The 27,444-nt window shown below is 42.2% G+C and overlaps 1 protein-coding gene across 2 annotated transcripts in view; it reads left to right on the top strand.

Annotated features, from left to right (window-relative positions):
• ncor2 (nuclear receptor corepressor 2) overlaps window positions 1-27,444 on the top strand; it is a 164,838-nt gene that overhangs the window by 81,856 nt on the left and 55,538 nt on the right. For both annotated transcript variants that reach the window (XM_038296411.1, XM_038296420.1), the window contains exons 9-17: window positions 43-109; window positions 863-1,035; window positions 1,126-1,219; window positions 9,372-9,550; window positions 10,012-10,066; window positions 10,169-10,264; window positions 16,444-16,616; window positions 19,911-20,071; window positions 21,112-21,174. In XM_038296411.1, coding sequence (XP_038152339.1) covers window positions 43-109; window positions 863-1,035; window positions 1,126-1,219; window positions 9,372-9,550; window positions 10,012-10,066; window positions 10,169-10,264; window positions 16,444-16,616; window positions 19,911-20,071; window positions 21,112-21,174 — 1,061 coding nt within the window. The remainder of the gene's footprint in view (window positions 1-42; window positions 110-862; window positions 1,036-1,125; window positions 1,220-9,371; window positions 9,551-10,011; window positions 10,067-10,168; window positions 10,265-16,443; window positions 16,617-19,910; window positions 20,072-21,111; window positions 21,175-27,444) is intronic.

Consider the following 27,444-nt stretch of genomic DNA (forward strand, 5'->3'; position numbering starts at 1 on the left):
TCATGGTGGTTTATTCCTGTTTTTCTTGCTTTATCAATGCAGAAACCACGCCATGAGGAAGAAGCTCATCCTGTATTTCAAAAGGAGAAATCACGCTCGTAAGCAGTGGGTAAGTAGAAAACTCCTGGTGTGACTCAGCCAGAGAGAGATGACTAGTGTGAAACGGGGCCAGCTGCTCCTCGAAGCGAGTGGCCATTTTAGACCTGCCAAGGAGGGAAAATGAGGCTCTGTTGGTGATCTGTTGTCTGTGTTTGCTTTAAGCCGCGGGGGAAACCACAGCTGCAGAAAACAAGTAGAAAAGATCTCTGCGGCTGAAATAGTTTGATGTCTTCTGGATTCATTCTTTCTGCCAAACACTGCAGTGACCATGTGGTGCATTTGTTGTTTTTCTGTTTTTTTTCCTGGCAGTGTTTGTGGAAACAAAAGCCAAAGTAAAAAGATTTTTGTGAATCAGGCTGTTCTGTCAAATTTGCATATCGGCTAACTCATATTGGAAGCGAGAAAGAATCAAACTCTGTGACATGTTGGTGTCTGCCTCACGTATCTTCCCTCATAGTGTGTCTAAGTGGGGGAGGTAGTCTCGCATGCAGAGTTATCGCCCTGTAGTTTAACAAGCCCGCTGAGGGTCTGGTCTCCACCAGGGTTAATAGGTTGCTTCATGGAGGAAGAAAAGCTACGCCTTGCCGTCTGCTAGAGCTCCAAATCATGTCTCTGCATAGAACATTTGGCATGTCAAAATCATTAAATCTGGAGTGCAATCAGTTATTGCACTCCAGATTTAATGACCCCTCAGTCCTGCATGTTTCATTCAGAAGAAATGTTACAGTTCTGCAGAGATCCTTTTCTTTCTCTGAACTCCCAGGAACAGAAGTTTTGCCAGCGCTATGACCAGCTGATGGAGGCCTGGGAGAAGAAGGTGGAGCGCATTGAAAACAACCCGCGGCGCCGGGCTAAGGAGAGCAAGGTGCGGGAGTACTACGAGAAACAGTTCCCAGAGATCCGCAAGCAGAGGGAGATGCAGGAACGGATGCAGAGGTGGGATGAACACAGCAGACTGGATGTGCTTTGAAACCAGCTCCGTTTTAGAGGATGGCTGGGATAAACTTTGTCTCTCTGCGTCTGCAGCCGTGTCGGGCAGCGAGGAGGCGGACTGACCTCATCTGCAGCCCGAAGCGAACACGAAGTCTCCGAAATCATTGATGGGATATCAGAGCATGAGGTGAGCCCTTTCTGTTAAAATTGGTCGGCCCCCCCCTCCCCAAATTGCCCTTTGGCAACTCTTTGGGTGACCTGCAAGTCTGCAACAGTAGGAAATTTCCAGGTAAGCTTTGTTCTCAATGCTAACCTGCCTTTTCCGTCTTTGGAAATATGCTCAGGCATTCCAGATCAATATAAGGGGCTGGAATTAGGTGCAGTTTCGGATTCTGTCCTCTCTGTCAAAGACCTAACTTATCTTTGTTTTAAAGTTTCCAAGTTTTGGACACCAAAGACTGTCCAGCTGTAAAGGTTCCACGCCAGCAGCTTTGATTTCATCAGTAATAGATTCATTGAACAAATATTGTTTTCCTTTTTAAATAAATGTTTCTCAATAAGCAAATGTTTGAATTAAGGAAAAAGGGTCATTTTGAGTGCATTATAAATGGCTTAAACATGTAAAAATAAAAACCATACCTCTTAAGGAGTTTTTGAGGGAGCATATTCATAAAGGTGCTTTCTTAAAGCAAAAAGTTATATACATATATTTATACAGCTTTGACTCAGAGTCAATTCTCAGAGTATTAATGTTATAATTTATAGTCTGTATACTCATTTAATGATTATTTAATAGTGGTTTGGTAAAAACGGCTGCACATTGGAGCAGTGAGTAGCACTGCTACCTTTCAGCAAGAAGTTTTGGAGTTCGATTCCCTGCCCGGGGACTTTCTGCATCGAGTTATGTTTCCCTGAGCATGCATGGGTTCTCTCAAGGTACTCCGGCTTCCTCCCACAGTCCAAAAACATGACTGTTAGGTTACCATATTTTCACGACTATAAGGCGCACATAAACGTCTTTTTTTCCCCTCAAAATGTGCGGCGCGCCCTATGGTGCGGTGCGCCCTATGTGTGTTGTAACTGCGGACTTTTGAGACCCCCTCATTGAGGAGATGATGAAAGAGTGGCTGAATGTAAGGAGACCAGGTGTTTTTTTTCCACTCATCACTATTGCTGTTATTCTGTGACTCCGCGCGTGCCCATCTCACAGCTGTGTGACCTGTAGGTTAGGGTTAGGGTTGCTGTTATTCAACTGCTCAACATCGGTGTGAACCGGACGCAGCAGAGAACCAATCAGAGAAGCTGATCTGGGAGCTGACAGCGAGACAGACACATCGCTCTGATGACATATGATATTAAAGCAAATGAAAGGGCTGGATGGATGAGGAGATGATGAAAGCGTGGCTGAGGGAGGTGTATGTGAGGAGACCAGGTGGTTTTTTCCACACATCACCATCGCTGTTAATCTGTGACTCCATGCGTGCCCATCTCACAGCCGATGTGAGAAACAAGGTGAAACGAATGAAGGACAGAGGAACTTCAACCCCTCGACATCGGTGTGAACCGGCCGTTCAAAGTAAGGCTGCGAGCGGCGTGGGAGCGATGGATGACAGACGGAGACCACAGTTTCAGGATAAGTGGAAGGCAGCGCCGGGCAAATTACGCCACCGTTTGCGGATGGATTGTAGATGCTTGGGCTAACGTGTTTGCTGGCTCTGTTGTTCAAGCTTTCGCAAAAGCCGGCATCATTTCCAAGGAGCCGCGCTGCACGGAAAGTGACTCTGACAGCGAAGAAGGGGAAATTGGCATGTCTGATTTAGCGCAGCTGTTTAATTCAGAAACAGAGGATGAGGACTTTGATGGGTTTGATTAATACTTTGTAATAAATACATGAATAAAGCACAAACATACTCAGTTTTGCTCCCGCTCTATTTTTCTACCTGAAAACTTAATTCAACAGCAGCCTCTGGGCGGGTCTCCTCCTCTTCACCGTGGTGGCTGGCAGGTGTTTTTTCATCTAAATAATCTAAATCTTGCAGCTATATTTGCTGTGATCAGTGGGAATAAAGTAGTTTTAATATGATTTTAAGTGAGAAAGGCCACCTGAAAACTTCATAATTGCAGTCAGTTCATCCAGATTATCTATTTCTGTCGGAGGCGCTCAGACCCCCACATACCAACGGTGCACCGACAGCAGAAATCCCTTCATCAGCAGCCTCTGGGCCTGTTCGCCTCCGGGTTCACCGCGGTGGCTGGCAGGTGTTTTTCATCTAAATAATTTAAACTGCAGGCACCAGGATACCGGTAATAAAAGTTTCAGGATTTTAATTTACCGTATTTTCACGACCATAAGGCGCACCGGACTAAAAGGCGCAGTCTCAGTTATGTGTCCCATTTCTGTATTTAACACACACATAAGGCGCACCGGACTATAGGGCGCGTTTTTTATATACAGGTACATGTCCTCTCAGGTGGATTTTCCCACTTAAAAACATATTAAAACTACTTTATTCCCACTGATCACAGCAAATAAAGCTGCAAGGGGTATTTATTACAAAGTATTATTCAAACCTGGGAACCGGCCGTGAGAGACACATCGCTGATGACACAGGGCTGTGATTTACTCCTCTGATACAGTTTATTGACGCATAAATTAACTTAAAACATAGGCAGGATAATAATCTGGATGAACTGACTGCAATGATAAAATTTTCAGGTGGACTTTCTCACTTAAAAAGATTTAGATTATTTAGATGAAAAAACACCTGCTGAGGTGAGCCCGGATGCGCCGCGGCCCAGAGGCTGCTGTTGAATTAAGTTTTCAGGTAGAAAAATAGAGCGGGAGCAAAACTGAGTATGATTGTGCTTTATTCAAGTATTTATTACAGAGTATTAATCAAACCCCTCAAAGACCTCATCCTCTGTTTCTGAATTAAACAGCTGCGCTAAATCCGACATGCCAGTTTCCCCTTCTTCTTCGCTGTCAGAGTCACTTTCCGTGCCGGGCGGCTCCTTGGAAATAATGCCGGCTTTTGCGAAAGCTGGAACAACAGTCCCAGCAGAAACGTTAGTCCAAGCATCTACAATCCATCCGCAAACGGTGGCGTAACTTGCCCGGCGCTGCCTTCCACTTTTAGTGAAACTGTGCTCTCCGTCTGTCATCCATCGCTCCCACGCCGCTCGCAGCCTTACTTTGAACGGCCGGTTCACACCGATGTCGAGCGGTTGAAGTTCCTTTGTCAGACCTCCCGGAATAACAGCAAGCACAGCGTTCATTTCTTTGACCTTTATATTCACATCGGCTGTGAGATGGGCACGCATGGAGTCACAAATGAACAGAGATGATGATGCGTGGAAAAAACCACCTGGTCTCCTTACATACAGGTGCTGGTCATAAAATTAGAATATCATGAAAAAGTAGATTGATTTCAGTAATTCCATTTAAAAAGTGAAACTTGTATATTATATTCATACATTACATACAAACTCATATATTTCAGATGTTTATTTTGTTTAATTTTGATGATTACAAATGACAACAAATGAAAATCTCAAATTCATCATATCAGAAAATTAGAATATTGTGAAAAGGTTCAAAATTGATGGCCCCTGGTGCCACACTCTAATCAGCTAATTAACTCAAACCACCTGCAAAAGCCTTTAAATGGTCTTTCAGTCTAGTTCTATAGGCTACACAATCATGGGGAAGACTGCTGACTTGACAGTTGTCCAAAAGACGACCATCGACACCTTGCACAAGGAGGGCAAGACACAAAAGGTCATCGCTAAAGAGGCTGGCTGTTCACAGAGCTCAGTGTCCAAGCACATTAATAGAGAGGCGAAGGGAAGGAAAAGATGTGGTCGAAAAAAGTGTACAAGCAAGAGAGATAACCGCACCCTGGAGAGGATTGTGAAACAAAACCCATTCAAAAATGTGGGGGAGATTCACAAAGAGTGGACTGCAGCTGGAGTGAGTGCTTCAAGAACCACCACACACAGACGTATGAAAGACATGGGTTTCTGCTGTCGCATTCCTTGTGTCAAGCCACTCTTGAACCACAGACAGCGTCAGAAGCGTCTTGCCTGGGCTAAAGAGAAACAGGACTGGACTGCTGGTGAGTGGTCCAAAGTCATGTTCTCTGATGAAAGTAAATTTTGCATTTCCTTTGGAAATCAAGGTCCCAGAGTCTGGAGGAAAAGAAGAGAGGCACTTCATCCACGTTGCTTGAAGTCCAGTGTAAAGTTTCCACAGTCAGTGATGGTTTGGGGTGCCATGTCATCTGCTGGTGTTGGTCCATTGTGTTTTCTGAGGTCCAGGGTCAACGCAGCCACATACCAGGAAGTTTTAGAGCACTTCATGCTTCCTGCAGCTGACCAACTTTTTGGAGATGCAGATTTCATTTTCCAACAGGACTTGGCACCTGCACACAGTGCCAAAGCTACCAGTACCTGGTTGAAGGACCATGGTATCCCTGTTCTTAATTGGCCAGCAAACTCTCCTGACCTTAACCCCATAGAAAATCTATGGGGTATTGTGAAGAAGATGCAATACACCAGACCCAACAATTCAGAAGAGCTAAAAGCCACTATTAGAGCAACCTGGGCTATCATAACACCTGAGCAGTGCCACAGACTGATCGACTCCATGCCACGCCGCATTGCTGCAGTAATACAGGCCAAAGGAGGCCAAACTAAATACTGAGTGCTGTACATGCTCATACTTTTCATGTTCATACTTTTCAGTTGGCCAACATTTCTATAAATCCTTTGTTTTTATTGGTCTTCAGTAATATTCTAATTTTCTGATATGATGAATTTGAGATTTTCATTTGTTGTCATTTGTAATCATCAAAATTAAACAAAATAAACATCTGAAATATATGAGTTTGTATGTAATGTATGAATATAATATACAAGTTTCACTTTTTAAATGGAATTACTGAAATCAATCTAATTTTTCATGATATTCTAATTTTATGACCAGCACCTGTACACCTCCCTCAGCCATGCTTTCATCATCTCCTCGTCCATCCAGCCTTTTTCATTCGCCTTAATAACAACTCCAGCTGGAGTTGAAACGCTGGCCCCACTCGTTCTTTGCTCCACGATCCACCTCTCCAGTCTTTCCTCCAACTCGGGCCACCTCGCCTTATGTCCGCGGAAACTCAGCTGCGTCTTCTTCACCAGTCGGAGTTCGTTTTCCAGCTTCCTCCACTTGCGAACCATTGATTCATTTATATCGAATTCTCTCGCAGCTGCTCGATTTCCATGTTCCTCTGCGTAGCTGATAGCCTTCAGTTTAAACTGGGCTTCATAGGCGTGTCTCTTTGCCATTTCCAGGGTTGTTAAGACAACAATGTTCTGCATAAAGCACATACCTGTTCTTTTATACACAAGCCACGCCCACACTTCCCCCTTTAAGGTTCTCACATACTCATGGTGGTCTCAACAACGTCCGCAGATAGGGCGCACCGCACCAAAGGGCGCACCCCACATTTTGAGGGAAAAAAAAGACGTTTAGGTGCGCCTTATAGTCGTGAAAATACGGTAATTTAGGAGTGATCACAGCGCTGTGTCATCTGCGATGTGTCTGTCTCACAGCCAGCTCCCAGGTTTGATTAATACTTTGTAATAAATACATGAAAAAAGCACAGCCATACTCAGTTTTGCGCCCGCTCTATTTTTAAATACGCAGTAGAGGTATTTAAAGGTAGTAGAGGACATGTACCTGTATATAAAAAACGCGCCCTATAGTCCGGTGCGCCTTATGTGTGTGTTAAATACAGAAATGGCACACAAAACTGAGACTGCGCCTTTTAGTATGGTGCGCCTTATGGTCGTGAAAATACGGTAATTAATTTCTCTAAATTCTCCTTGGGTGTGAGTGTGTGTGAATGGTTGTTTGTCCTGTTTGTCTCTGTGTTGCCCTGAGATGGACTGGCAACCTGTCCAGGGTGTACCCCTGGTTCGGTTAAAAATTAATACATTTTTTGCAAATGAATAGATTTAACTCTAAAAGGCTCTTAAACTTCCTATTGGTATAAAAGTATTACATAATTGAGGTGTTAAACCAAATAACCAAAAGTTTTCTTTTAGTCTCCAGAAGTATTTTATTCAGGAAACAGGAGAGTTTTGTTGTGGGATTCGTCTAATCCACAGCTGTCAAACTGGTTCCAGAAAGGGCCGTGTGGCTGCAGGTTTTCTTTCTAACCAAACATTAGCACACCAGACTCCATTCATCTCATCAAGTCATCATGTTCAGATTGGACTCCTTTGACTAGATGACTGGAGTCTGGTGTGCTATTGCTTGGCTGGAAAGAAAATCTGCAGCCACACGGCCCTTTCTGGAACCACTTTGACACCCATGGTCTAATCACTCATTGTCCCTCTAGAAACCGGGTCCCAATCAGATTGTAGGGATAGAACTTGTAAGGGGGCGGTGCTTATGAATCTATTGACGGTGTAGCTACCAGATCTGCTCCGGCCGTGCGCATGCAATTGATGTTACGCTACATGATTGGCTGAACATTGCCACATGGTGTAAAACTTAGTGGTTGCCCAGACAAAGACAAAAACATCATGCGGCGCCGAGTCGGGAGCATCTGTAGTGTAAGCGTGTCCAATGACCGATGAAGTTTTACCTTGACTATAAAAAAAACTGAGAAAAATCTGTTTATGGTGAACAAAGTAACTGTTAGATCATGATATAAAGGGAGAGCGCTGGGTAGCACTGTGGCTAGCTGTGCTCCGTAGCTAACAGGTTAGCCTCTTTCAGCTCGGTCAGTTAGCCATATTAAGCTACAGTACTTTTAACATTAAACCGTTAGCTTTCTATAAGAAGACTAACTTTTTTGTCTAAAATCTCTATGAAAGTTATTTTTGAGATGTTCCATTTGTCCTTCCTGTCCTCAGATCTTAATAAAAAGAATAAAAATAAGCTGAGACTTGTTTTGTAACATTGTTAAATGGCAGAGCTCAGTCTGTCTTAGAACACAGTCATTTTCTTCAAGACTGAGAATAATTTGTTTTCTTCTTTCGGCTACGGGTGCAATACAGTTCGTCCGATTGGAGTTGCCATATATTGACGTCATAAGAAGGGGCGGGACCCCGAGCAGATCTGGAACCTACAACGGCTCATTATCTTCTTTTAACTTTAAATTATAACACGTCAGTTTTATCTGCCTGCACAGCACTTTGATTGATAGATCCTTACAATTTCTTTATCGTTATTAAACCAGGTAACTTGTTTTTTTTGTTTTTTTTAAATAAAAAATAAAACACAAGAATAAAGTAAAATAACCTGATTTCAGTGGCTACATTAATATATGAATTATTTTATGAATACATGGACTTTAACTCTTAATCTTCAGATTTTTATTTACTATTTATAAAGCCTGGTATAAATAAAATTAATAAAAAGGGTTTTTATTTGCATTAAAACAATCCTTGTTGCCGACCAGCCTTTTGCATGTTTCCACTTCTATTTAGAAAATGTATCTTTGATGATTTGTTCAAGGGTTAAAGGTTGGAAGGCCTCCTTTCCATCACCCCAATCATTAGTTCCCATGTAGACCAATCCAAAACGTTAATGTTACTACCATCCGGGAAAAAAAACAAGTTTATTAAAGATGGCTGTTAACTTAGATTTGCCAGTGGTGTGAATAATTTTAAGTTTAACTACAGATATGTGTGCATGTGTTCAAAATCTCAAGAAAAAATAACAAGAACATAAAACTGTGTCTGGCAGAACTGGGGAATTTGAAACTGAAAGAGTTTGGCAACTCAGATTTGCAAATGTTGTCATGATTCAGTCCTGAGAGAAAAAGCCATTGATGTAAAGAGCTTTAACATATCTGAAGGTTTCAGATTTAAAAAATGTTGGAGGAATTTTATGCGGCCAATTGGACCTAAGCGGGGCATCACTGTAATGTTCCTCCAAAGCATTGATATCGATCACAGTGCATTTCATAACCTACTTAGTCAGCAAAGTAGAGCAGGTAGAGGCTTGTTTTTAACTCCATCAAATTAAACTGTGCAATATTAATACATGGCTACACAAAAAACACTTTTATTTAAAGGTTTAACCACATTGTGCCAAAAATAAAGTTTTGGACAACAATCACAAGGCTCTCTTTGTGAATTAAGAGCAATTCAAAGGCAGCCAGTCTTGATCTCCTAGAGGGATGTTGTTCTAAAGCTAGAATAGATAACAGCGCTCCTCTCCCATGGATGCATTCGTTTTCAAACATGTCTTTGTAAGCAGAATTCGTTTCTCTTTTAGGACCAGTCTGTTGACTTGAGGATTTTTGCTTTCTCTTTCTCGTCTCATCCACGTGCAGAACACAGAGAAGCAAATGCGTCAGCTGGCGGTCATCCCTCCTATGCTGTTCGACGCCGAGCAGCAGCGCATCAAGTTCATCAACATGAACGGACTGATGGACGACCCAATGAAGGTTTACAAGGACCGGCAGGTTATGAACATGTGGAGCGAGCAGGAGAGGGACACTTTCCGGGAGAAGTGAGCAAAGCAGTCTTTTTCTTCTAAATTCTGTTTACTGGTCAAACTGGGGAAATGCCACACGAGTCTCGTTATGCTCCTTACACAAAGTGCTTGGCAGCTGACCTTAAGCCACAAAATTTAAAGTGTTATTCCCTGTGATATCTGAGTAGCTGATAAAGGGTCAGTGAGTTGTTTCTTTTTTGCTAAGGAAGTGAATCTTCCCCTTTCGTGAGAACTGAGAGGAGGTTTGGAGCTGCAAATCAAATCAGGACCACACAGTAAAACTGGTGACTTTTAAGTTACCCACACAAAGAGCTTTAGTTTCCTCTTCAGGTCACACTCACCCCAAACAAACACTCGCTGTGACCAGCGCATGTCAGCTGGGGTGTTTCCCGCTGCATCTAAGATGATTTAAATGTCTAATCATTTACAAAACTCAGTCATTTTTCTCTGATCAGCTTTTTTTTCCCCTCTTAAAGGTTCATCCAGCATCCTAAAAACTTTGGCCTGATAGCTTCATTTCTAGAGAGAAAGGTATGATTCTTCTTCTTTTTTTTGGCCCTTTTCTTCCGTTGTTGTTTTAGAGTAAGTTTGTGCTCAGAGGAAGTGAAATGTCATCTCACATTTGCATTTCAGACGGTGGCAGAGTGTGTGCTCTTTTACTACCTGACCAAAAAGAATGAAAACTACAAGAACATAGTGCGAAGGAACCGGCGCCGAGGGAGATCCCTGGTAATATTTTACTCTTGAAAGTTCAGCCTGAGGAGTGTGGTCATGTTTACTTTAGGGTCTGCGTACCACTACAGCTGGTGAGCTAAAAGCTAAGCAGCTACTAGCTTATTGCAGTTCTGGTTACTCTCAATTCTTAAACACATTTTCTAAGATCTAGCAGCGTTTATGTTCCTCTTTTTTTTCTATAGACTGAAAGCTGGATGTATGTCTGTAGAGGAAGAGCGTTAAAAAACGATTTCCTGCCATAAATGTTTTGATTTGAACGTTTTAAGGGAGTTGGAGCAAAGATTAGGATCAGTTTTGGATGTCGGGCTGAAAAACGTACTTTCAATCACATCCAGCCGTTTAGATCATGATGGAAAAATGTAAACGTTATGTATTGAGCTTCAGCGCTTTGCAACACGAACTATCAGTGTCTTTTATCAGGATTTCTATGTGATAGACCAACATAGTGTCATGCATAGTTGTATATTGGAGGAAAAAAATATTTCCCCTCAAAAAAACTTTATAGAACCCCGTTTTGCAGCTAATCTTTAGCTGCTCCAATGTTTTAGCTTCAGGGTCTCAAGACAGCTTTTCTTTGCAGAAACATTCAGAGGTTTGGTCAAAGTTGATCAGAGGATGGATGGAAGAAAAATAATCCTAGAAGAAAAATAACTTTCGTTCTCAGCCACCCTTTACTCTGACGCCCCTAAATTTAATTTAGTTGCAATTCAGTTTATTTCTATAGTGCCAATTCACAACACGTCATCTCAAGGCACTTTACAGTTCACCAGATCATCAAGTCAAATTGATTGAAAACTTTTCTATCTAAGAAAAACCAGTTGATTGCATTGATTCATTGACTCTTCTGCAATCCGTCACTCTAAGCATGCTTGTAGCAACAGTGGAGAGGAAAAACTCCCTTTTAACAGGAAGAAGCGTCTAGCAGAACCAGGCTCAGTGTGAGCGGCCACCTGCCGCGACAGAAGCAGAGATACAAAAGGCAACTGTAAAAGGCGGCAGCGTCCAATACCGTATTTTTCGGACTATACATCGCTCCGGAGCCAAAAAACGCATTCTGAAGACGAAAAAAACATATTTACGTCGCACCGGTTTAAAAGTCCCACCTTTTTTGAAAGGTTATTCTATGCATGGGATCCGTTTTCTGATAACTGCTGCATGGTAGGCTACTACTCAAAGACTGTATTGTTTTATTTCATGAACGAGCATCTGAGAAGCAGTGATAATCATTCAGACCACTATATCATATCAAGACCACAACACTATAGATGAACAATATAGTTTATCTTGAAAGAATAAACAGGCCCATTTTAAAAACTCTAAACATTGTCATTGTTGCAATGCCAATTTGCAACGCACCAGAGTACAAGTCGCACGGCCAGCCAAACCATGAAAAAAGTGCGACTTATAGTCAGAAAAATACGGGAATTGTTTCAAGTCATTACGATCTAATGGCCAAAAGTGATTTTTCCATCAAAAGCAAAAATATTTTTACTCTGAAACTCCAGTTTAATAATAATCCAAAGCTTTTCACATAATTTAGCTAAAATTGATACAAATCTCATTATCACTAAGTCATGAAACGTTCTAAAGATGTGAAATTCACCAACTCACTCAAATGTTTATTTTTCCTTCTCGTTTAAGTCCCAGTCACATTCAGAGAAACAGGACTACACTGAAAAAACAGGCCGATCTCCAACATCTATAAACAAAGGTGTTGATGGCAGCAGCACAGCTGATATTATATTATAAATATAATCCTTAATAAACAAACACTTTAAGATATAATCTATTAGGAAATAAGGTGCTGAATCATTTTCCATCAGCTTTGCGTTGTTTAGATGGTTCTCGCAGGGTCCCAATAAAATGCGTAGGAGTTATAACTCTGCATTTTACATAAACTATCCTCATGAAACTGTCTTCAAATAAATGTTTAATGTTCTTTAGGAGGATATAAACTAATTAGAGCTCATTCAAACCCTTTCCATTATTTTTCCTCATAAGGGCCTACATAAGAATTTTACCCCATTTACACTACCCTTGAAAAACTATGTTGAGACCGGTCCGACTCAGTAACTGAGATAACTTATCGTGTGTAAATGGAAAGCAAACTGAACTGAACCGAGCTAGACACAACCGGACCAAGATAACTGCAGACCAGTTCCAGAGGTGGGCTCAGGTCGGTTTTTTCCTGGCTCGGTTCTCTGATAACAAGAGCGCATGAGCAGAACGTGTCATCTCCGTCTGGCTGCGCATCGCGATTCACACTCCATTCCAGTAGTTGGCGGTAATGCCCCTCCGGAAATTCAATTCAATTCAGTTTATTTATATAGCGCCAAATTCACAACACATGTCATCTCAAGGCACTTTACAGTTCAACCATATCATACAGTCAAATTGATACAAAGTTTTCTATCTAAGGAAAACCAGTTGATTGCATTGACTCATTGACTCAAATACAATCCCCCACACTAAGCATGCTTGTAGCGACAGTGGAGAGGAAAAACTCCCTTTTAACAGGAAGAAACCTCCAGCAGAACCAGGCTCAGTGTGAGCGGCCATCTGCCGAGGCCGACTGGGGTTCAAGGAGACAGAAGCAGAGATACAAAAAGCAGCTGTAAAAGGCGGCCCCGTCCAGGAAACACACAGCCAGGCAGACGAGCTCCAAGGCAGCTCCCATGCCAGAAGAAGGAAACAGAAGAAGAACAGCTTCTTCTTAAACTATAAACAACAATCGAAATCTTGGCCGTTTCTCAATTCACGAGAACGGGAGTATGTACTCGCATTCTCGTCAAGTCCGTTCTTGGCGAGAACGCAGGAAGATCGGACTTGACGAGAACGCGAGCACGCAAGCACGTATGTGTATTGGAGCAGAAGCGTACTCGTGACTTCATCACAGGCAGCGTTGTTTAGCATTTCTTTAACAGTCAAAACTATTTATTCCCTACACAAAACATTTTGAAAACAATATTTTTAATTTCTAAAGCTTAAAAAACATTTAAAAAAATGACCGAACCGCAAAAAACCACCATCAGAACGAGCGGTAGTTCACACATAACTAGACCGAGAGAAGTGCACTACAGACGGGGAAAATTTAGCCCTGGCTGCGGTTACCCTCGGAGGTCTGCTGGTCACTCTAGTCCGCTCAACGTCTGACTTTTTTTTTTAAATTTCGCACTAACTCTGTAAACAGACCACACAGGGAGGCTTAAATGTATAATGTTATCGCCTCAAACGATTTCAAAACGTACTTTTGAAGAACAACAGCGGCAGAAAAGGGAATGTTTAACTTAACACTGTGAGCGCTGTCTGGAATCAAGCTGCGGCCGCGGGGCATTCTGGGGAAGCGGTCAGTCTGAAGAACGCACAAGTCTGCTCTGATGCATGCTCGATAAAGAGGGCGGGGTGAGAACAACATCCGGGGATTTGATGCGTTCTCGATCTGGCGTTCTTGAGAATTGGAACGGTACTCGGGCTGAGGCTGATGACGTGCCACGAGTACACGAGCACACGAGAACGCTCAACAACGCATATTGAGAAACGCCCCTTCTCCACGCAACATTTTAAATAATGGCATTTTAAATAATAACAAAGGAAGTACAGCAATAATAATGAAGCCTAACTTTCTGAATGTGACGGACGACGCCTTTTTGATTTGCTCGATTCCCTCCTTCTTCGTCGTCTTCTTCTTGTGTTTTATGGCGGTTGGCAAACAACTTTAGGCGCATTACCGCCACCAACTGCTTGATTTCCTCCTTCAATACTAGCAGTAATACCGCACATCGTCACTAGGAGGCGAGGAGTCGAGGAACCGAGATAGCGTGATGTGTAAACGGTCGTCAGAACCGAGCTCGGCCTGGTTAACTGATCCAAACTCAGACCGGTCTCGGCATGGATCGGTTTTGCAAGGGTAGTGTAAATGGGGAATTTAATTTGTGTGTTTGTGACATAGGCAACATTAGCAGTTTGCTATGGCTCCTTCACCAACTATAGCAACCCAACGTGAACAGTTAGATGGTAAAAATTAATTTAAGTGTGAGATCTTCTACATGTTTTGAAAAAGAAAATGTACTTCTGTTAAAAACCAGTCAGTTGGGCCAATTATTATTTTTTTTTAATTAGTCCATCAGACCTAAACTTTGGGAGGGGCTAGTGAAATGACCCGTTTCCTGAGCACGCAATGTCTCCTGGTCTCTCTTAATGAGCCCTGCTCATAACTTGGAGGTTCGCTCCCCCTGTTTAGTGCAGCGGCTCGCAGCGTGAGCTCGCAGGGACAGAACCGAACACCTACAGCGGAGGAAGTGAAAGTGCGTCGCTTTACATTCTACAAAGATGGGGTCTGAAAAGTTTGTCCTTCTTCATGATATGTCACCACATCAACCCTGGGGAGATTATATGCGGGTTCATGTTTCTCTTTGTGGTTGATGGAGTTAGGAGACCATGTGACGGATTTGCCCTCCTAGAAGGCTTGATGTTCCCTTACCAAGATGGAGCTTTGAATTATGTCTTATCTTTACAGGGTTACAGTGAATTTCTATTTCTTTGATTAGAAGAAGCAGCTAATGCTAAAATAGCAATTAAAGTAGAAGGTTTGAAAGATGTGAATGTACTTTAAAGAACTGTTGAAAGTTTTTGGTCTGACTGTGTGGCTGTAGTAGCATGAACTCTAACCCTGATAGCCCAGACGGGCAGGAAGCTGGAAAGGAAGTGGTTCTGGGTGCAGTTATACAGCAGAAATGCTCCGCTATAATTTCGGAACTTTCATATCCTGTTTTGTTTAACATCTTGTGACAATTTGTAGATTTTTTTATTTTTTTTTCTGAAGGTTAGTGGATTTTTTAATGTGTGAATCAAAGTGAAACTAAGATTCACCATATCAGATAAAACTTAAAAATGACTCATGGGAAGTTATCACCTCTTAATAACAGTTGACAAGAGTTTATGACGTGTAAAGGTAAATCATTTGATTTTCACTGAGAAATGGAGTGTTTGGAAAAAAAACTATCACCTTAAACGTTGATGTGCCTTTAAGTTTGCTCATCTTTAAAGAGATATGGTTGATGGAAAATCTGGAATTAGCAGAAGATCTTCCAGTGATGGAGGATGGTTCAAGGTGCTGGTGTTACAGATTCGTTAAGAAAACCTGTTAGCAGCGGGACTAATCAAGGAAAGGCTTCAGTTTATTACGTGGCATTAATATCATGTCACGTAGTCTGATTAGTCCATATCTATTCTGTTTATGAGTGATGGTCTCATCAGGGCAAAAATAGCTTCAAAAGTAGATTCATTTCTATTCAATTCAGTTTATTTCTATAGCGCCAATTCACAACATATGTCATCTGAAGGCACTTTACAGTTCACCAGATCATCCAGTCAAATTGATTCAAAGTTTCTATATAAGGAAAACCAGTTGATTGCATCGACTCATCTGCAATCTCTCACACTAACCATGCTTGTAGCGACAGTGGAGAGGAAAAACTCCCTTTTAACAGGAAGAAGCGTCTAGCAGAACCAGGCTCAGTGTGAGCGGCCATCTGCTGCGACAGAAGCAGAGATACAAAAGGCAACTGTAAAAGGCAACACCGTCCAATACCGTATTTTTCGGACTACACATTGCTCCGGAGCCAAAAAACGCATTATGAAGACGGAAAAACATATTTACGTCGCACCGGACTAAAAGTCCCACCTTTTTGAAAGATTATTCTATGCATGGAATTCGTGTTCTGATAACTGCTGCATGGTAGGCTACTACTCAAAGACCGCATTGTTTTATTTCATGAACGAGCATCTGAGAAGCAGTGATAATCATTCAGACCACTATATGACATCAAGACCACAACACTAGAGATGAACAATATAGTTTATCTTGAAAGAAGAAATAGGCAAATTTTAAAGTCCAATGGCCAGCCAAACCATGAAAAAAGTGTGACTTATAGTCCAAAAAATACGGTAATTGTTTCAAGTCATTACGATCTAATGGCCAAAAGTGATTTTTCCATCAAAAGCAAAAATATTTTTACTCTGAAAACTCCAGTTTAAATAATAATCCAAAGCTTTTCACATAATTTAGCTAAAATTGATACAAATCTCATTATCACTCAGTCATGAAGCGTTCTAAAGATGTGAATTTCACCAACTCACTCCAATGTTTATTGTTCCTGCTCGTTTAATTACAGCAACAACAGCAGCAGCAGCAGCAGCAACAACAGCAGCAGCAACAGCAACAGCAGCAGCAGCAGCAACAAGTGACCCGGAACAGCCAGGAGGACAAGGAGAAGGAGGAGAAGGAGAAGGAGGGGGAGAGAGATGAGGAGAAAAATGAAGCAGAGGACAAGGAGGATGGAATGAAGTGAGCTGCTTTTAAAACTCTCCTGAATGAAAACCGTTTCTGTGGGATTCCTCATGTGGGAGCTCACCGACCGCTGTTAGGAAGCCAATTTGAATAACAAATTATTTTTTTTTACCACTTCAATCAAAAGGTAGGATCATAAAACAACTGCTTTGGCAGGGCTGAACATTAATTAGTGATTCAGAAGTTCGAGCTCCGCGTGGCAGTAATATATTGGAGGATACTGCTGTTGAAAGCAGCAGAGAATGCTCGCTGGGCACATTAAAATGATTTGCTGAAGTCATTAAGAGCAGATTTGTTGTGCGTACGGTTTGTTGCCAATAGAGCATCTGTAACCTGATGCTAATGCTGTAATAATTCATGTTGTTTGAGGGGAGTGAATGAATTAGATTATTGTCCACTATCTTCATGCCGTAACTCGCTATCAGGACATTGACAGTTCCCTCATTAGGCATAACATTATGACCACGGCGTCATTCGAAGCAGGTTGGACTGATTGGGCGGGAAGTGAGGCCAGATTTTTTTCTTTTTAGTTTAGAGCTTGTTTTTATTTGTTTTTGTGGCATTATGCGGGAGTTTGTGCGTCGCTGGCTGGGCTGACAGGTGGATGCAGTGATCAACGAGCAAATGTTTTCTGGCTCGCTTCCTGCAAGGGATGCAAAACAACAGATGGAATATGGCCACTCTCTGTTGCCTGAGAAGATCTTAAATGTCTTTGTCTGCATTTAGGCTGTTTATGATGTCAGCTGAGGCTACGTGCTACGGTTGTTTCAAGCAGTGCCAGCTCATATTTATAAGCAGCTGGGCTGGAAAAGCTGATGATGATGATGATGGTGATAAACCATTGCCTCCTCTTCTCAGGCAAAAGCCTTGGGACTTTGTGGCTCTTTGCACACCCTGCTGCCTGCCTGTCACCTCTGGCACAGCTGGCCTGCCTATATTTAGAGAGCTATTAGCTCCCCCCCTGGCAAGATTAATGGAGTGGGAGGAAGATGAATGGAAGAGCTGGAGGTTGAAGCTTTGTCGCCATCTCTTCCACACCGTTCTGCTGACACACAAATTATCCTGAAAATAGAGGGAATGAAAGAGCAATGTAGGCAAATCTTACTCCATCACAATTTGTCCCCCAGATTTTATCGCTTTTTCAAACCAAAAATGCAGTAAAGCAGAGAAACGTCGCCGGGGCCTGTTACCTGTTTGACTAGATCTGTTATTTCAGAAGCTAAATTCTAAATATAGATGCATATTTTTCAGCTGTGGCTTCAGGCTTTAGAGTTTAGCTCCATTCTCAAGGAAGTTGTAGATTTTATTTTGTTCCACTGTTTGCTTGAGGATAAACGTGATCATTTGAGTTAATGACTGAACAAATCAATAAAACAGTTTAAATGTGTCTCTGGAATAGAGCTGGCTGATGTGAACTACATAATGGGTGATATTATAACTTTCCTTTGCTGTCTTTCTCGGTTAACTCAATGGCTGTGATTACTTAGCACAGCCAACATAGCATCACAAGCACAAATAAGAATATATACATTTAGATTCTGCAGGATACAAGAGTCCCGTGAAGAAGTATGAGTTTTAAAGCTAAGCAACTCATAGTGTGTGGGGGGTGGTGGCCTAGTGCTTAGAGCATAGAACTTCCTGAGGTTGGGAGTTCGAAACCCAGTCCCACAGACTGCCACTCTGGGTCCCCTAGAAAAAAACCCTTAACCCCACACTGCTCCCCGGGCGCCGCACGATGGCAGCTCGCTGCTCCCCAAGGGGATGGGTTAATGCATGGAGCGAATTTCGTTGCTCTGTTCTTGTGACAGTGGAATGATAATAAATCGCTGGGGAAAAAAAAAAAATACAGGTAGTAACTTTTAATGATATTCTCTAAATTTGTCAATGACCGAATGGAAAAAATTATTAAAGATGGAACATAAAAAGTTCTAAGAATTGACCCAGTTTCCGGGGCTTTTAATCATCATTGTTTAATTTATGGTTTATGCAATAGATCAAAATCCTTACCATGAATGGAAACCTTCGACGTTAAAAGATACGATAAATGCCCAAGCCTAGTCTGGACCATCGTCATCTGGTTGCTTTGATTTTGGAAGTAAGGGCTGGTTATCCTCCCGCAGCAGTGTGTCGCAGTGAGCTTGTTGCAGATACTTTTGATTTATGCCCCATTTTGAAGCGTGGTCTGCGCCACAACGCAAGAGGGACAATCAAAGAACTAGCTGTGGGTCTAGATACGGCCGAGGCGGTGAGGAAGTGGGGACAAGTTTGTGCGACAACAGAGGGACATGAGGGCGAAACAGAGCGGGGATCAAGGTGGAGAAAGGATCCCAGCGTTCTTGCGCACCTCGCTCTTCTAGCTGGTCCATCTTCATGAGTCGTTTTCCACAATGGTGGTCATACAAACAAAACAAGCCGGTAAGGTACCACCTACAATTTTGGAGAATTGCAGCAGAGTGTCTGCAGGAGTGGTGGGGGCGTATCTGCGTCAACTGCGACACGCATGCAGACGACCTGGTTTCTGAGTATAAATGAGCCTTAACCCCACACTGCTCCCCGGACGCCGCGCGATGGCAGCCCACTGCTCCCCAAGGGGATGCGTTATGTGCAGAGAGTGTGTAATGACAATATAATGCTGACATTTTTTTTTATGATATTTTTTTTTTTTTTTATACTTTTATTTTTATAGGCAAGGCATTAAGAACAAGTTCTTATTTACAATGACGGCCTGGAAAGTGGAGTAGTAACCACTTATGAAAAGGAAAGTAGGGTGCAATGACAATTAAATTAATTAAATAACACGTCGAACACATATATTCTTAGAATTCACCCGGTTTCCAGAGTTTTTAATCATCTTTGTTGTCTTATTTATGGTTTACGCAATAGATCAAAATTATAACCATGAATGGAAACCTTTAAGGATAAAAAATATGATAAATGCCCAAGCTTAGTCTGGGCTATTGTCATCCAGTTGATTTAATTTTGGAAGTAGTTTGGTCTCTTTAGCATTCTGTCATATTACCTGGCAGCAAAACAACCCCACAGCATCAGGCTACCACCGCCGTGTTTAACCTAAACTCCTCCAAACAGGCATTATGACTAAACCTGATAATCTTTGACATGTTTGACAGTGACCTTTGTTCTGTATTGAATGAGTTTTCCCTTTTTATCATAAGTTATAGTTTGATTCAGAGGGTCACCAACTTGTATGTGAATATCTCCCCATAACTGTGAGAATAACGGTTAACCTTAAAATACGAATTATTTCTGACCCTCTGTGTTTGGTAAACGCAGGGATGACACGTCTGGAGAGGATGCAGAGGACAAGGAGCCCACAGTGGCCTTCAAGGGAAGACGAACAGCAAACAGTCAGGGGCGCCGCAAAGGCCGCGACACGCGCTCCATGAACAGCGAGGGAGAGGAGACCACCACGCCACCGCTAAACAACGAGCTAGGTCAGTCCCAGATGGTCCGCTTCCATTTTTCATGCTGTTTCTACTAAAAAAACAGACTGCTGTTTAAAAAAATGGATTCAGGTAAACATGAACTGCTAAAGAAAGGCACTTTGAATAAGACTTCTAAATTCTTAAATTAAAATTTGTAACTGGATGTCAAACATATCTATTTTTAATATGATGAAGGAAAATTTGGTGGATTAACAATTAAAATAAAAACTGCCATCTGAATGGAGCAGAGTGACCGTAGATCCCCTTATAGCGTCCTGCCCTGAACCACCAGAGTGTACTGTTGTTCTGTCCTCTTTATTTCCCTTATCTCTAAACTCATTTACGAACAGAACGTGCAAAGTTAGCATATTTCAAAATAAATCTCTGTAAAGTGCTCCCCCCCGTCGTTAATGACAGACTTTATCAGCAGTGTTGGATTTCCTGTTCTCCCCCCCAGATGGTAATTTTTTTTTTTTTGGTACACTAACACTTGCTGCAGGCTGGTGGAGGATCTGTGATGTTTCAGCAGTTGTGTGCATGCCGCAGTCGTTCCCGCATCACAGGGATTCCCCAGGTGACAAGGGGCCGTGGGGACTGGTGATTCAGTCCCACCCCCTACTACTGCTGGGTGTCCTGCCAGCAGTGTTGCCAGCCGGCTCACTGTACCCTTGATGAGTCCATCTAGAGGACGTAGAAGTGCAGGCTCCAGCCGTCCTGACAGGCTGGCTCGTGGCCCGCGCAGCGAACGCAGCCAGTTGTTATGTCTATAATCATTAACTGACTTCTCTCCTTGGATTTCCTGCTCCCTCCATCTATAAAAAAAAAAAAAAAGAAATAATGCTTAGCAACCAAAGCTGCAGTGGCAAGAAGCACAAGCTGCCCTCCACCACCCCCTCCCTCCCATCCTTTTATTGTTTTTTTTTTTCGATTCATTTCTCTGCTTCCTTTCCTAATGTCAGTCACTCCCTAACTGACTCTATGACAACTGCCCAGTCCCCCGCCTCCTCCCGCCTTCTCTAACTTGCTGCTTCTCTATTTTTTTTTGACAGCCAATCTGGAAATGAATGAGAGCTCTCGCTGGACTGAAGAAGAGATGGAAACAGCCAAAAAAGGTAAAGCAGATAAAACTTTCTTTCTCTTGTTGGGTGTAGCTTGGTCAGTCTTTTTGTGCATTGTAACGCTGTTTTCAAATGTTACGGTCTGCGGAGTGTTTAAAAGCATCGCCGACTTATGCGGGTGTGACTTCCTGTTGGAGAGGCGGCAGCTGCCACGTGCTGCTAGGTTGTGTCTGTGCATGTATTTCTCAGTCTGCCTGGAAGGCGTTTGCCGCTCTTTGGAGCCGTTTCCCTTCCTCTGTAGGTCAAGGCAGCTTCTCTTTTATCAGGAAGGCTGTAAAGTCTGTCCCTTATCAGTGAGCCCCTGCAAATGCAGCAGTCATTAACCCGGGCTGTTTATTGTCCCTGACTGAAGATTACCCAAAAGCCTATGGCTGATTTGCAGAGGTCACTGCCATGGTGCCTGTTTGGCAAGGCTCTAGCTCTCTGTGTGAGTGTATCTGAAAGTATTTGATATGTATATTGCTTGAACCTCGGTTACTGATTAATTGAGCTTCACAGATTCACTGAGCTCTTCTGCAAAACACTCTTTTACTTTTACTTATTTCATGTGGGATCTTTATTATAATTTCCTTCAAATGTGTTTTTAATATTTAATACTATTTTGTAATTATTTCAATCTTGGCTTTTTGCATGACCAACTTTCCATCTGGGGCTGAAACAATTGGATTAAAATGACTATTGAAATAATCGTCAACTAATTTAGTGACCAATTGATCTTTAACTTGAGTATAGATACTGTAAAACATGCCTTTAGCTGCAAGAGCAACACGCTTAGAGCAATATTTATGTCAAAATTATAAAAAAAATATGTAAATATTTTGGATTTAGGAAAAGAAAATGTTTTTGACAGTCAATATGCTCTATCCAGAACTCCTCAAGTGGAAAAGTTTTAGCTTCGCCTGGTTTATTTGTAAAAAATCTTCTTTTGCTATCAGATTATCAATCGAATATTCAAAAGAACAATTAAAGATTAATCGTTTTGCAAAATACTCATTAGTTGCAGCCCTATTTCCATCCCTCTCAGTGTAATAAATATGTCTTTATTATCTTGAGATGCACCAGTTATAATTTCTTTGTAAAGTTGAGACCTGCAGATATAACTTTTAGCTGAATTCACTTTCGCTTTGATAACTATATTTAATGTAGAAAAGCAATCAAGTAAAGATTAATTGATTATTTTTGAAAATGAAGACAAAATGATCACAGAAACCCTTCACAGTATTTGTGTATTTATTGCAGATATAATTATTCAAACGGCAGTCTCTGTGTATATTCTGTGGGGATTAAAGAACTGTAATCTGTTTTTGAGAAATAAAAGATTTCCAACATTTTCAGGTTTTAACAAAGAAAGAGGTTGGATATTAAATCTTAAAGGTAGGACTGTCCTGTTCCGATATTGGATATGGGTCCAATATTGGTCTAAAAACTAACTTCTGATTATATCGGCCTGCATTAAAATCAAATCAGTTTATGTCTATAGCGTCAATTCACAACACGTCATCTCAAGGCTCTTTACAGTTCACCAGATCATCCAGTCAGATTGATTCAAAGTTTTCTATCTAAGGAAAACCAATAGGGGGTTTTCAGGTGACGTCACGCTCACGTGACTACTCAGCGCGTCCGCCATATTGGGTGGCAGCCTTAAGCAGTATTGACAGTGAAAAATGGTGAAATCGTGTGTAATTGTTGGTTGCACGGCCCGTGGAGGTGGAGATCAACGCTCTTTCTATCGCATACCAGCCGTAATCGTGAATCAATGTGAAAAAACAAAACAGCTATCTGAACAACGCCGTCACCTATGGCTGACACGGATATCCAGGTCCGATTTGGACGGTGTGAAGCTGGAATACGCCAGAGTCTGCAGTGCTCACTTTGTCACAGGTAATTAACTGTCAAGCATTTAAAACATGTAAGAATATATTAATAATAGGGCTAGGGCGTCATGACGTATTACTTTCCGTGGCCGCAATGTTGACAGTTTCCGCCGCCGCTACTCAGACTACTGCCTATGACTACCGCGTACTGGACTCCCTCTCTCAGCCGTGTTTTAATTTGATTAATTTCATCTTAACTTGATTTCAACCAGCGGGAAAAGGCTCAAATATCTGAGAAACCCGGAGGGTTCAGGGAGGTTTGGCAGTTAACGTTACTAACCTAACCTTTGAAAAACATAGCAGCTAGTTAAAAGTACATTACATGCCTGAGTGGTTATTAGCACTAACGGTTAGCACTGTTTGCTGGCTTTATGAGCTGCAGCTCCTGAACCCATCCATTCGTAAACTGCACATGAGACTCCAAGGACTTGTAGCTTTGGAACTGTTCGCGCACCGCCGGCCGTTAGCCACCTAGCATAGCGAGCCCTGCGACGGATTTTTTACATTTTTACCATCTTATTAAAACTCAACCGTCCACGTATGATGGCGATTTCCTTCATGTACATCACTTCGACATCTCGTACCCAACCAGATGGGAACTGGTTGTGAGCCTCTAGACCCTTATACACTCTCATTTCCTCAAGAGTGTGCAGAGGGTTTTCACTGAACACCGGGTAATGAACTATGTCACCGTGCTCTACATTTGGCCAATCATCTGGATTAGTGCTAAACAAGGCACCGTGGAGGGCATAGGGGTCCATATGGTCGATCACGGAACATTTCCTCAGACAGGTTCCATGATCTGGTGGCTCTAGCGTGCTGGCGTACTTATCCATTCGCGACATGATATATATGATATACGATAATATGCCACCCAAGATGGCGGACCAGAAGCTGGCCAGTGACGTCACTGAAAACCCCCTATTGATTGCATCGACTCAATGACTTGAAGACAATCTCTAACACCAAGCGTAGTGACAGTAGAGAGGAAAAACTCCCTTTTAACAGGAAGAAACCTCCAGCAGAACTAGTTCTGGTATCAGCGGCCATTTGCCGAGGCCGACTGGATGGGATATTTTTCAAGGTTAAAGAAAACAAAAGCGGAGATACAAAAAGCAACTGTAAAAGCCAGTCATCCAGCCAGTCACAGAGAAACAGGACTACACTGAAAAACAGGCCGATCTCCAACATCTATAAACAAAGGTGTTCATTAAAATCTCCAATACTGTCATGCTGATAGAAACTCTGCTTCCGTTTTAACTTTCCGTAGCCCATTGGGTCAGAAGTTCTCATACCTGTTGTTGTTGACTATTGTTCAGTAATATTACTTCATTAAGCCTTTCCTAATATTCTAAGGTACAAAGTAATTAATTAAAGGCTGTATGATCCATGCTGATATCGTATCGGGTCAATACCTGTATTGGTGAATTCTAAAGCTACAATATTGGCATCGTATCAAAAATGAAAAAGTTGCATCAGGACACCCCTACCTAAAGGGATTTATGAGTAGTTGAAAACAGCCTACATGTGCTCCTATTAACTTAAAAAGTCCATGACACAAACTCATAATTGCAATATGTTGGTGAAGATCCAGGTTATGGTCATTACAAAAAAAGAAAATTCAAAAGGGGTGGGCCCCTTCGTCCATTTCAAGTTGCATGTTTCCTAAACAAAAACAAGGTTTTGATGGGCTACTGTATAAAACTTAGAACTCAACGCTATTCCTGGCACTTTGAATTGGAAAAGCTTCCTGGATGGTAGGCAAAATGTCTTCAAACTTGGAAACAAAGTCTAGTGGATGGTTTTTAACTTTCTTTGGCATAATTGCGATATAGTGTTATATAGAGTGCTTTAGTTGCAGACTGAACGGTCAGGACGGGATCAAGCTGAAATCTTCTGCTTCCCATCGCCTCTTGATTTCTTGGTGCTATTTTGTCCTTCATATGGGGCTTTTAATATTGAACTAGAGTCTGGAATCGCTCTCTATTGTTTAAGGCAGCAGCTATTTTGGGGGTTTGTGTGTACCGTAGCTTCTATTGTGGCCTCTGACTGCTTCTTGTCATTATTTCTCCATGTCCTCCATTTGAAATCTGGAGGAAAAGAAATTACAGTCCACAAATGAAACCGACTTTACATCTGCTTAGCTTTAGGTAGCGTCTCCTGGGAACCGCCGTTTTCTTCCTGAGTTACGAGGTCATTTTGCGATAACTGCCGCTGGCCTTGCTTGAACACGGTCCTGTGTAGTAATCCTGGTTAATGTCTTCAGTTCCATTCTCCTGCTGTGGGATTATTGGGGCACTCCATCCCAGAGGATTAGCCTGGCAGCTCAACCGAAGCAGAGCTTCTATGAAGGGCTTATGTAACCGCAAACACAGGACTCCAGCTACAGTTCAGTCGAGCTGACGAGAAGGAGCTGCTCTGGATGTTTTTCCTCCGTTCCTATGACCATCCTCTAACCTGCCTCAAGGGGTAGCCTCATTTCCCAAACAGTACCACCCTCCTTTATGCGTTTCTGTACAGTTCTCCAAGCTTCATGCGTTTATTTTTTGAAAGAAGCTTAGGTGTCCTGATGCTATTGTATTTATCCCCTTGAGCTAACTAGATCTGAATAATGACATTACAGTTCTTGGCAGAACATCGGCACTCCATTGTGTTGTTGCCAGCCAGTTTAGCCTTAAGCGATGACTCTGCCACTCTACTCAGATGGTGGAGGGATCAGACTTTTCCTGGCTGGCTCTGATTTCAAACTTGCAAGGCTGAGATTTTGGCAGATTGATTTGTTTTCCTTAGGACTATTGTGCATAAGAGACTCATCTTCTTTAATAGATGTATGTATGAGAATACATCAAAACTTTAATTTTTTTCCCCCTTTTTTTAACTCATAAAATGACTTTGGAGTACATGTTGTTGGGTTTGTTAAATGCAAATAGAAGGAATTGATAGTTTTGACACATTTCCTGAAATGGAGCCAGGTTGGTGTGTACTTTAGCTGCCTGTGAAGGTGGAACCGGCCTATTTGATTTATGCATCTTGGTTTTAAATCACTTTAAACCCTCCCTTTATGTTCAAGCTAAGGTTGTGTTTGCGTGCTCCTGGGTCATGTTTAAGCCTTCATGTTATCTTTTCAAAGTTTTGCTCTCTTGCAGAGACAAAAAAAGTTTCCTTTTGCATAGCTTTTTAATCTATCTGGTTTCTCTGACTTCATTTTAAACATTTTATTAATACAGAAAATGGCCATTGTAGAGTATTTATCCACCCGCTTTGTCTTCCACACCAGCGGATTGTGATTAGCCCTACCTGTTAGCACTTAGGGATGGTTTCTTCACCGGTTGGACTAAGGTCCAAGTTTAAAGAGTGCTTTAGTTGCAGATTGGACGGTCAGGACGGGATCAAGCTGAAAATCTTCTGCTTCCCATCGCCTCTTGATTTCTTGGTGCTATTTTGTCCTTCATATTGGGCTTTTAATAGATGTATGTATGAGAATACATCAAAACTTTAAGTTTTTTTCCCCCCTTTTTTAACTCATAAAATGACTTTGGAGTACATGTTGTTGGGTTTGTTAAATGCAAATAGAAGGAATTGATAGTTTTGACACATTTCCTGAAATGGAGCCAGGTTTGTTTGTACTTTAGCTGCCCGTGAAGGTGGAACCGGCCTATTTGATTTATGCATCTTGGTTTTGAATCACTTTAAACCCTCCCTTTATGTACAAGCTAAGGTTATGTTTGCGTGCTCCTGGGCCATGTTGTCTGCTGGGTGTCACATTTGGCTTTTAGAGGCTGGGGTGGGTGCTTATGTAAATTCCTGAATCTGCCGGGTTTTGCAGGAGCATCAGGTAGAGAAGGCTGTGTTATCTCCTCTTTCTTTATTGCTCCTTGGTCCTCCCTCTCTCGCTCCAGTCTCTGCGTTGGAAGATGGCAGCGGCCCAGATTGGCAAGAGCTGTGGAAGATTTGGCAAACACCTCTCCCCCCAGTCTCTCTCTCTCGCTCTCACTCACTCGCTCTGTGTTGTTATAAACTGGAGTGGTCAGATTCAAGATGAAAAGCAGGTCAGTCAGGAAAAATGTGAAAGCCTTTCTGCTTTCTCATGGTATCAACATCAACTCCTTTCTCTCCCGCCTGTGAGCCCCTCTCCTCTTTCCAAGCTTATTCTCCACTTCTGTATCCTTTCCTTTCCCTTTCTCCATTGTCTCTGTGGCCGGGCTCCCTCTCTATCTCTTTCCTCTCCCTTGCCGCTCTCTGTTTACTCTTGGATTGCCTGAATGTGTGTTTGTGTCTGTGTGCAAGAGTATTAACAAGAGAGACGGAGGGAGGGAGTGGGGAGTTCTAGGGAGTTTGTACTCACTCATGCGTTTGCGTCCGTTTTGGAGAGTGTGTGCGTGCGTGCTGC

The sequence above is a fragment of the Cyprinodon tularosa genome, unplaced genomic scaffold, assembly GCF_016077235.1.
Source record: "Cyprinodon tularosa strain WSP-4 unplaced genomic scaffold, ASM1607723v1 ctg11, whole genome shotgun sequence".
In the NCBI taxonomy this organism is placed as follows: Eukaryota; Metazoa; Chordata; class Actinopteri; order Cyprinodontiformes; family Cyprinodontidae; genus Cyprinodon; species Cyprinodon tularosa.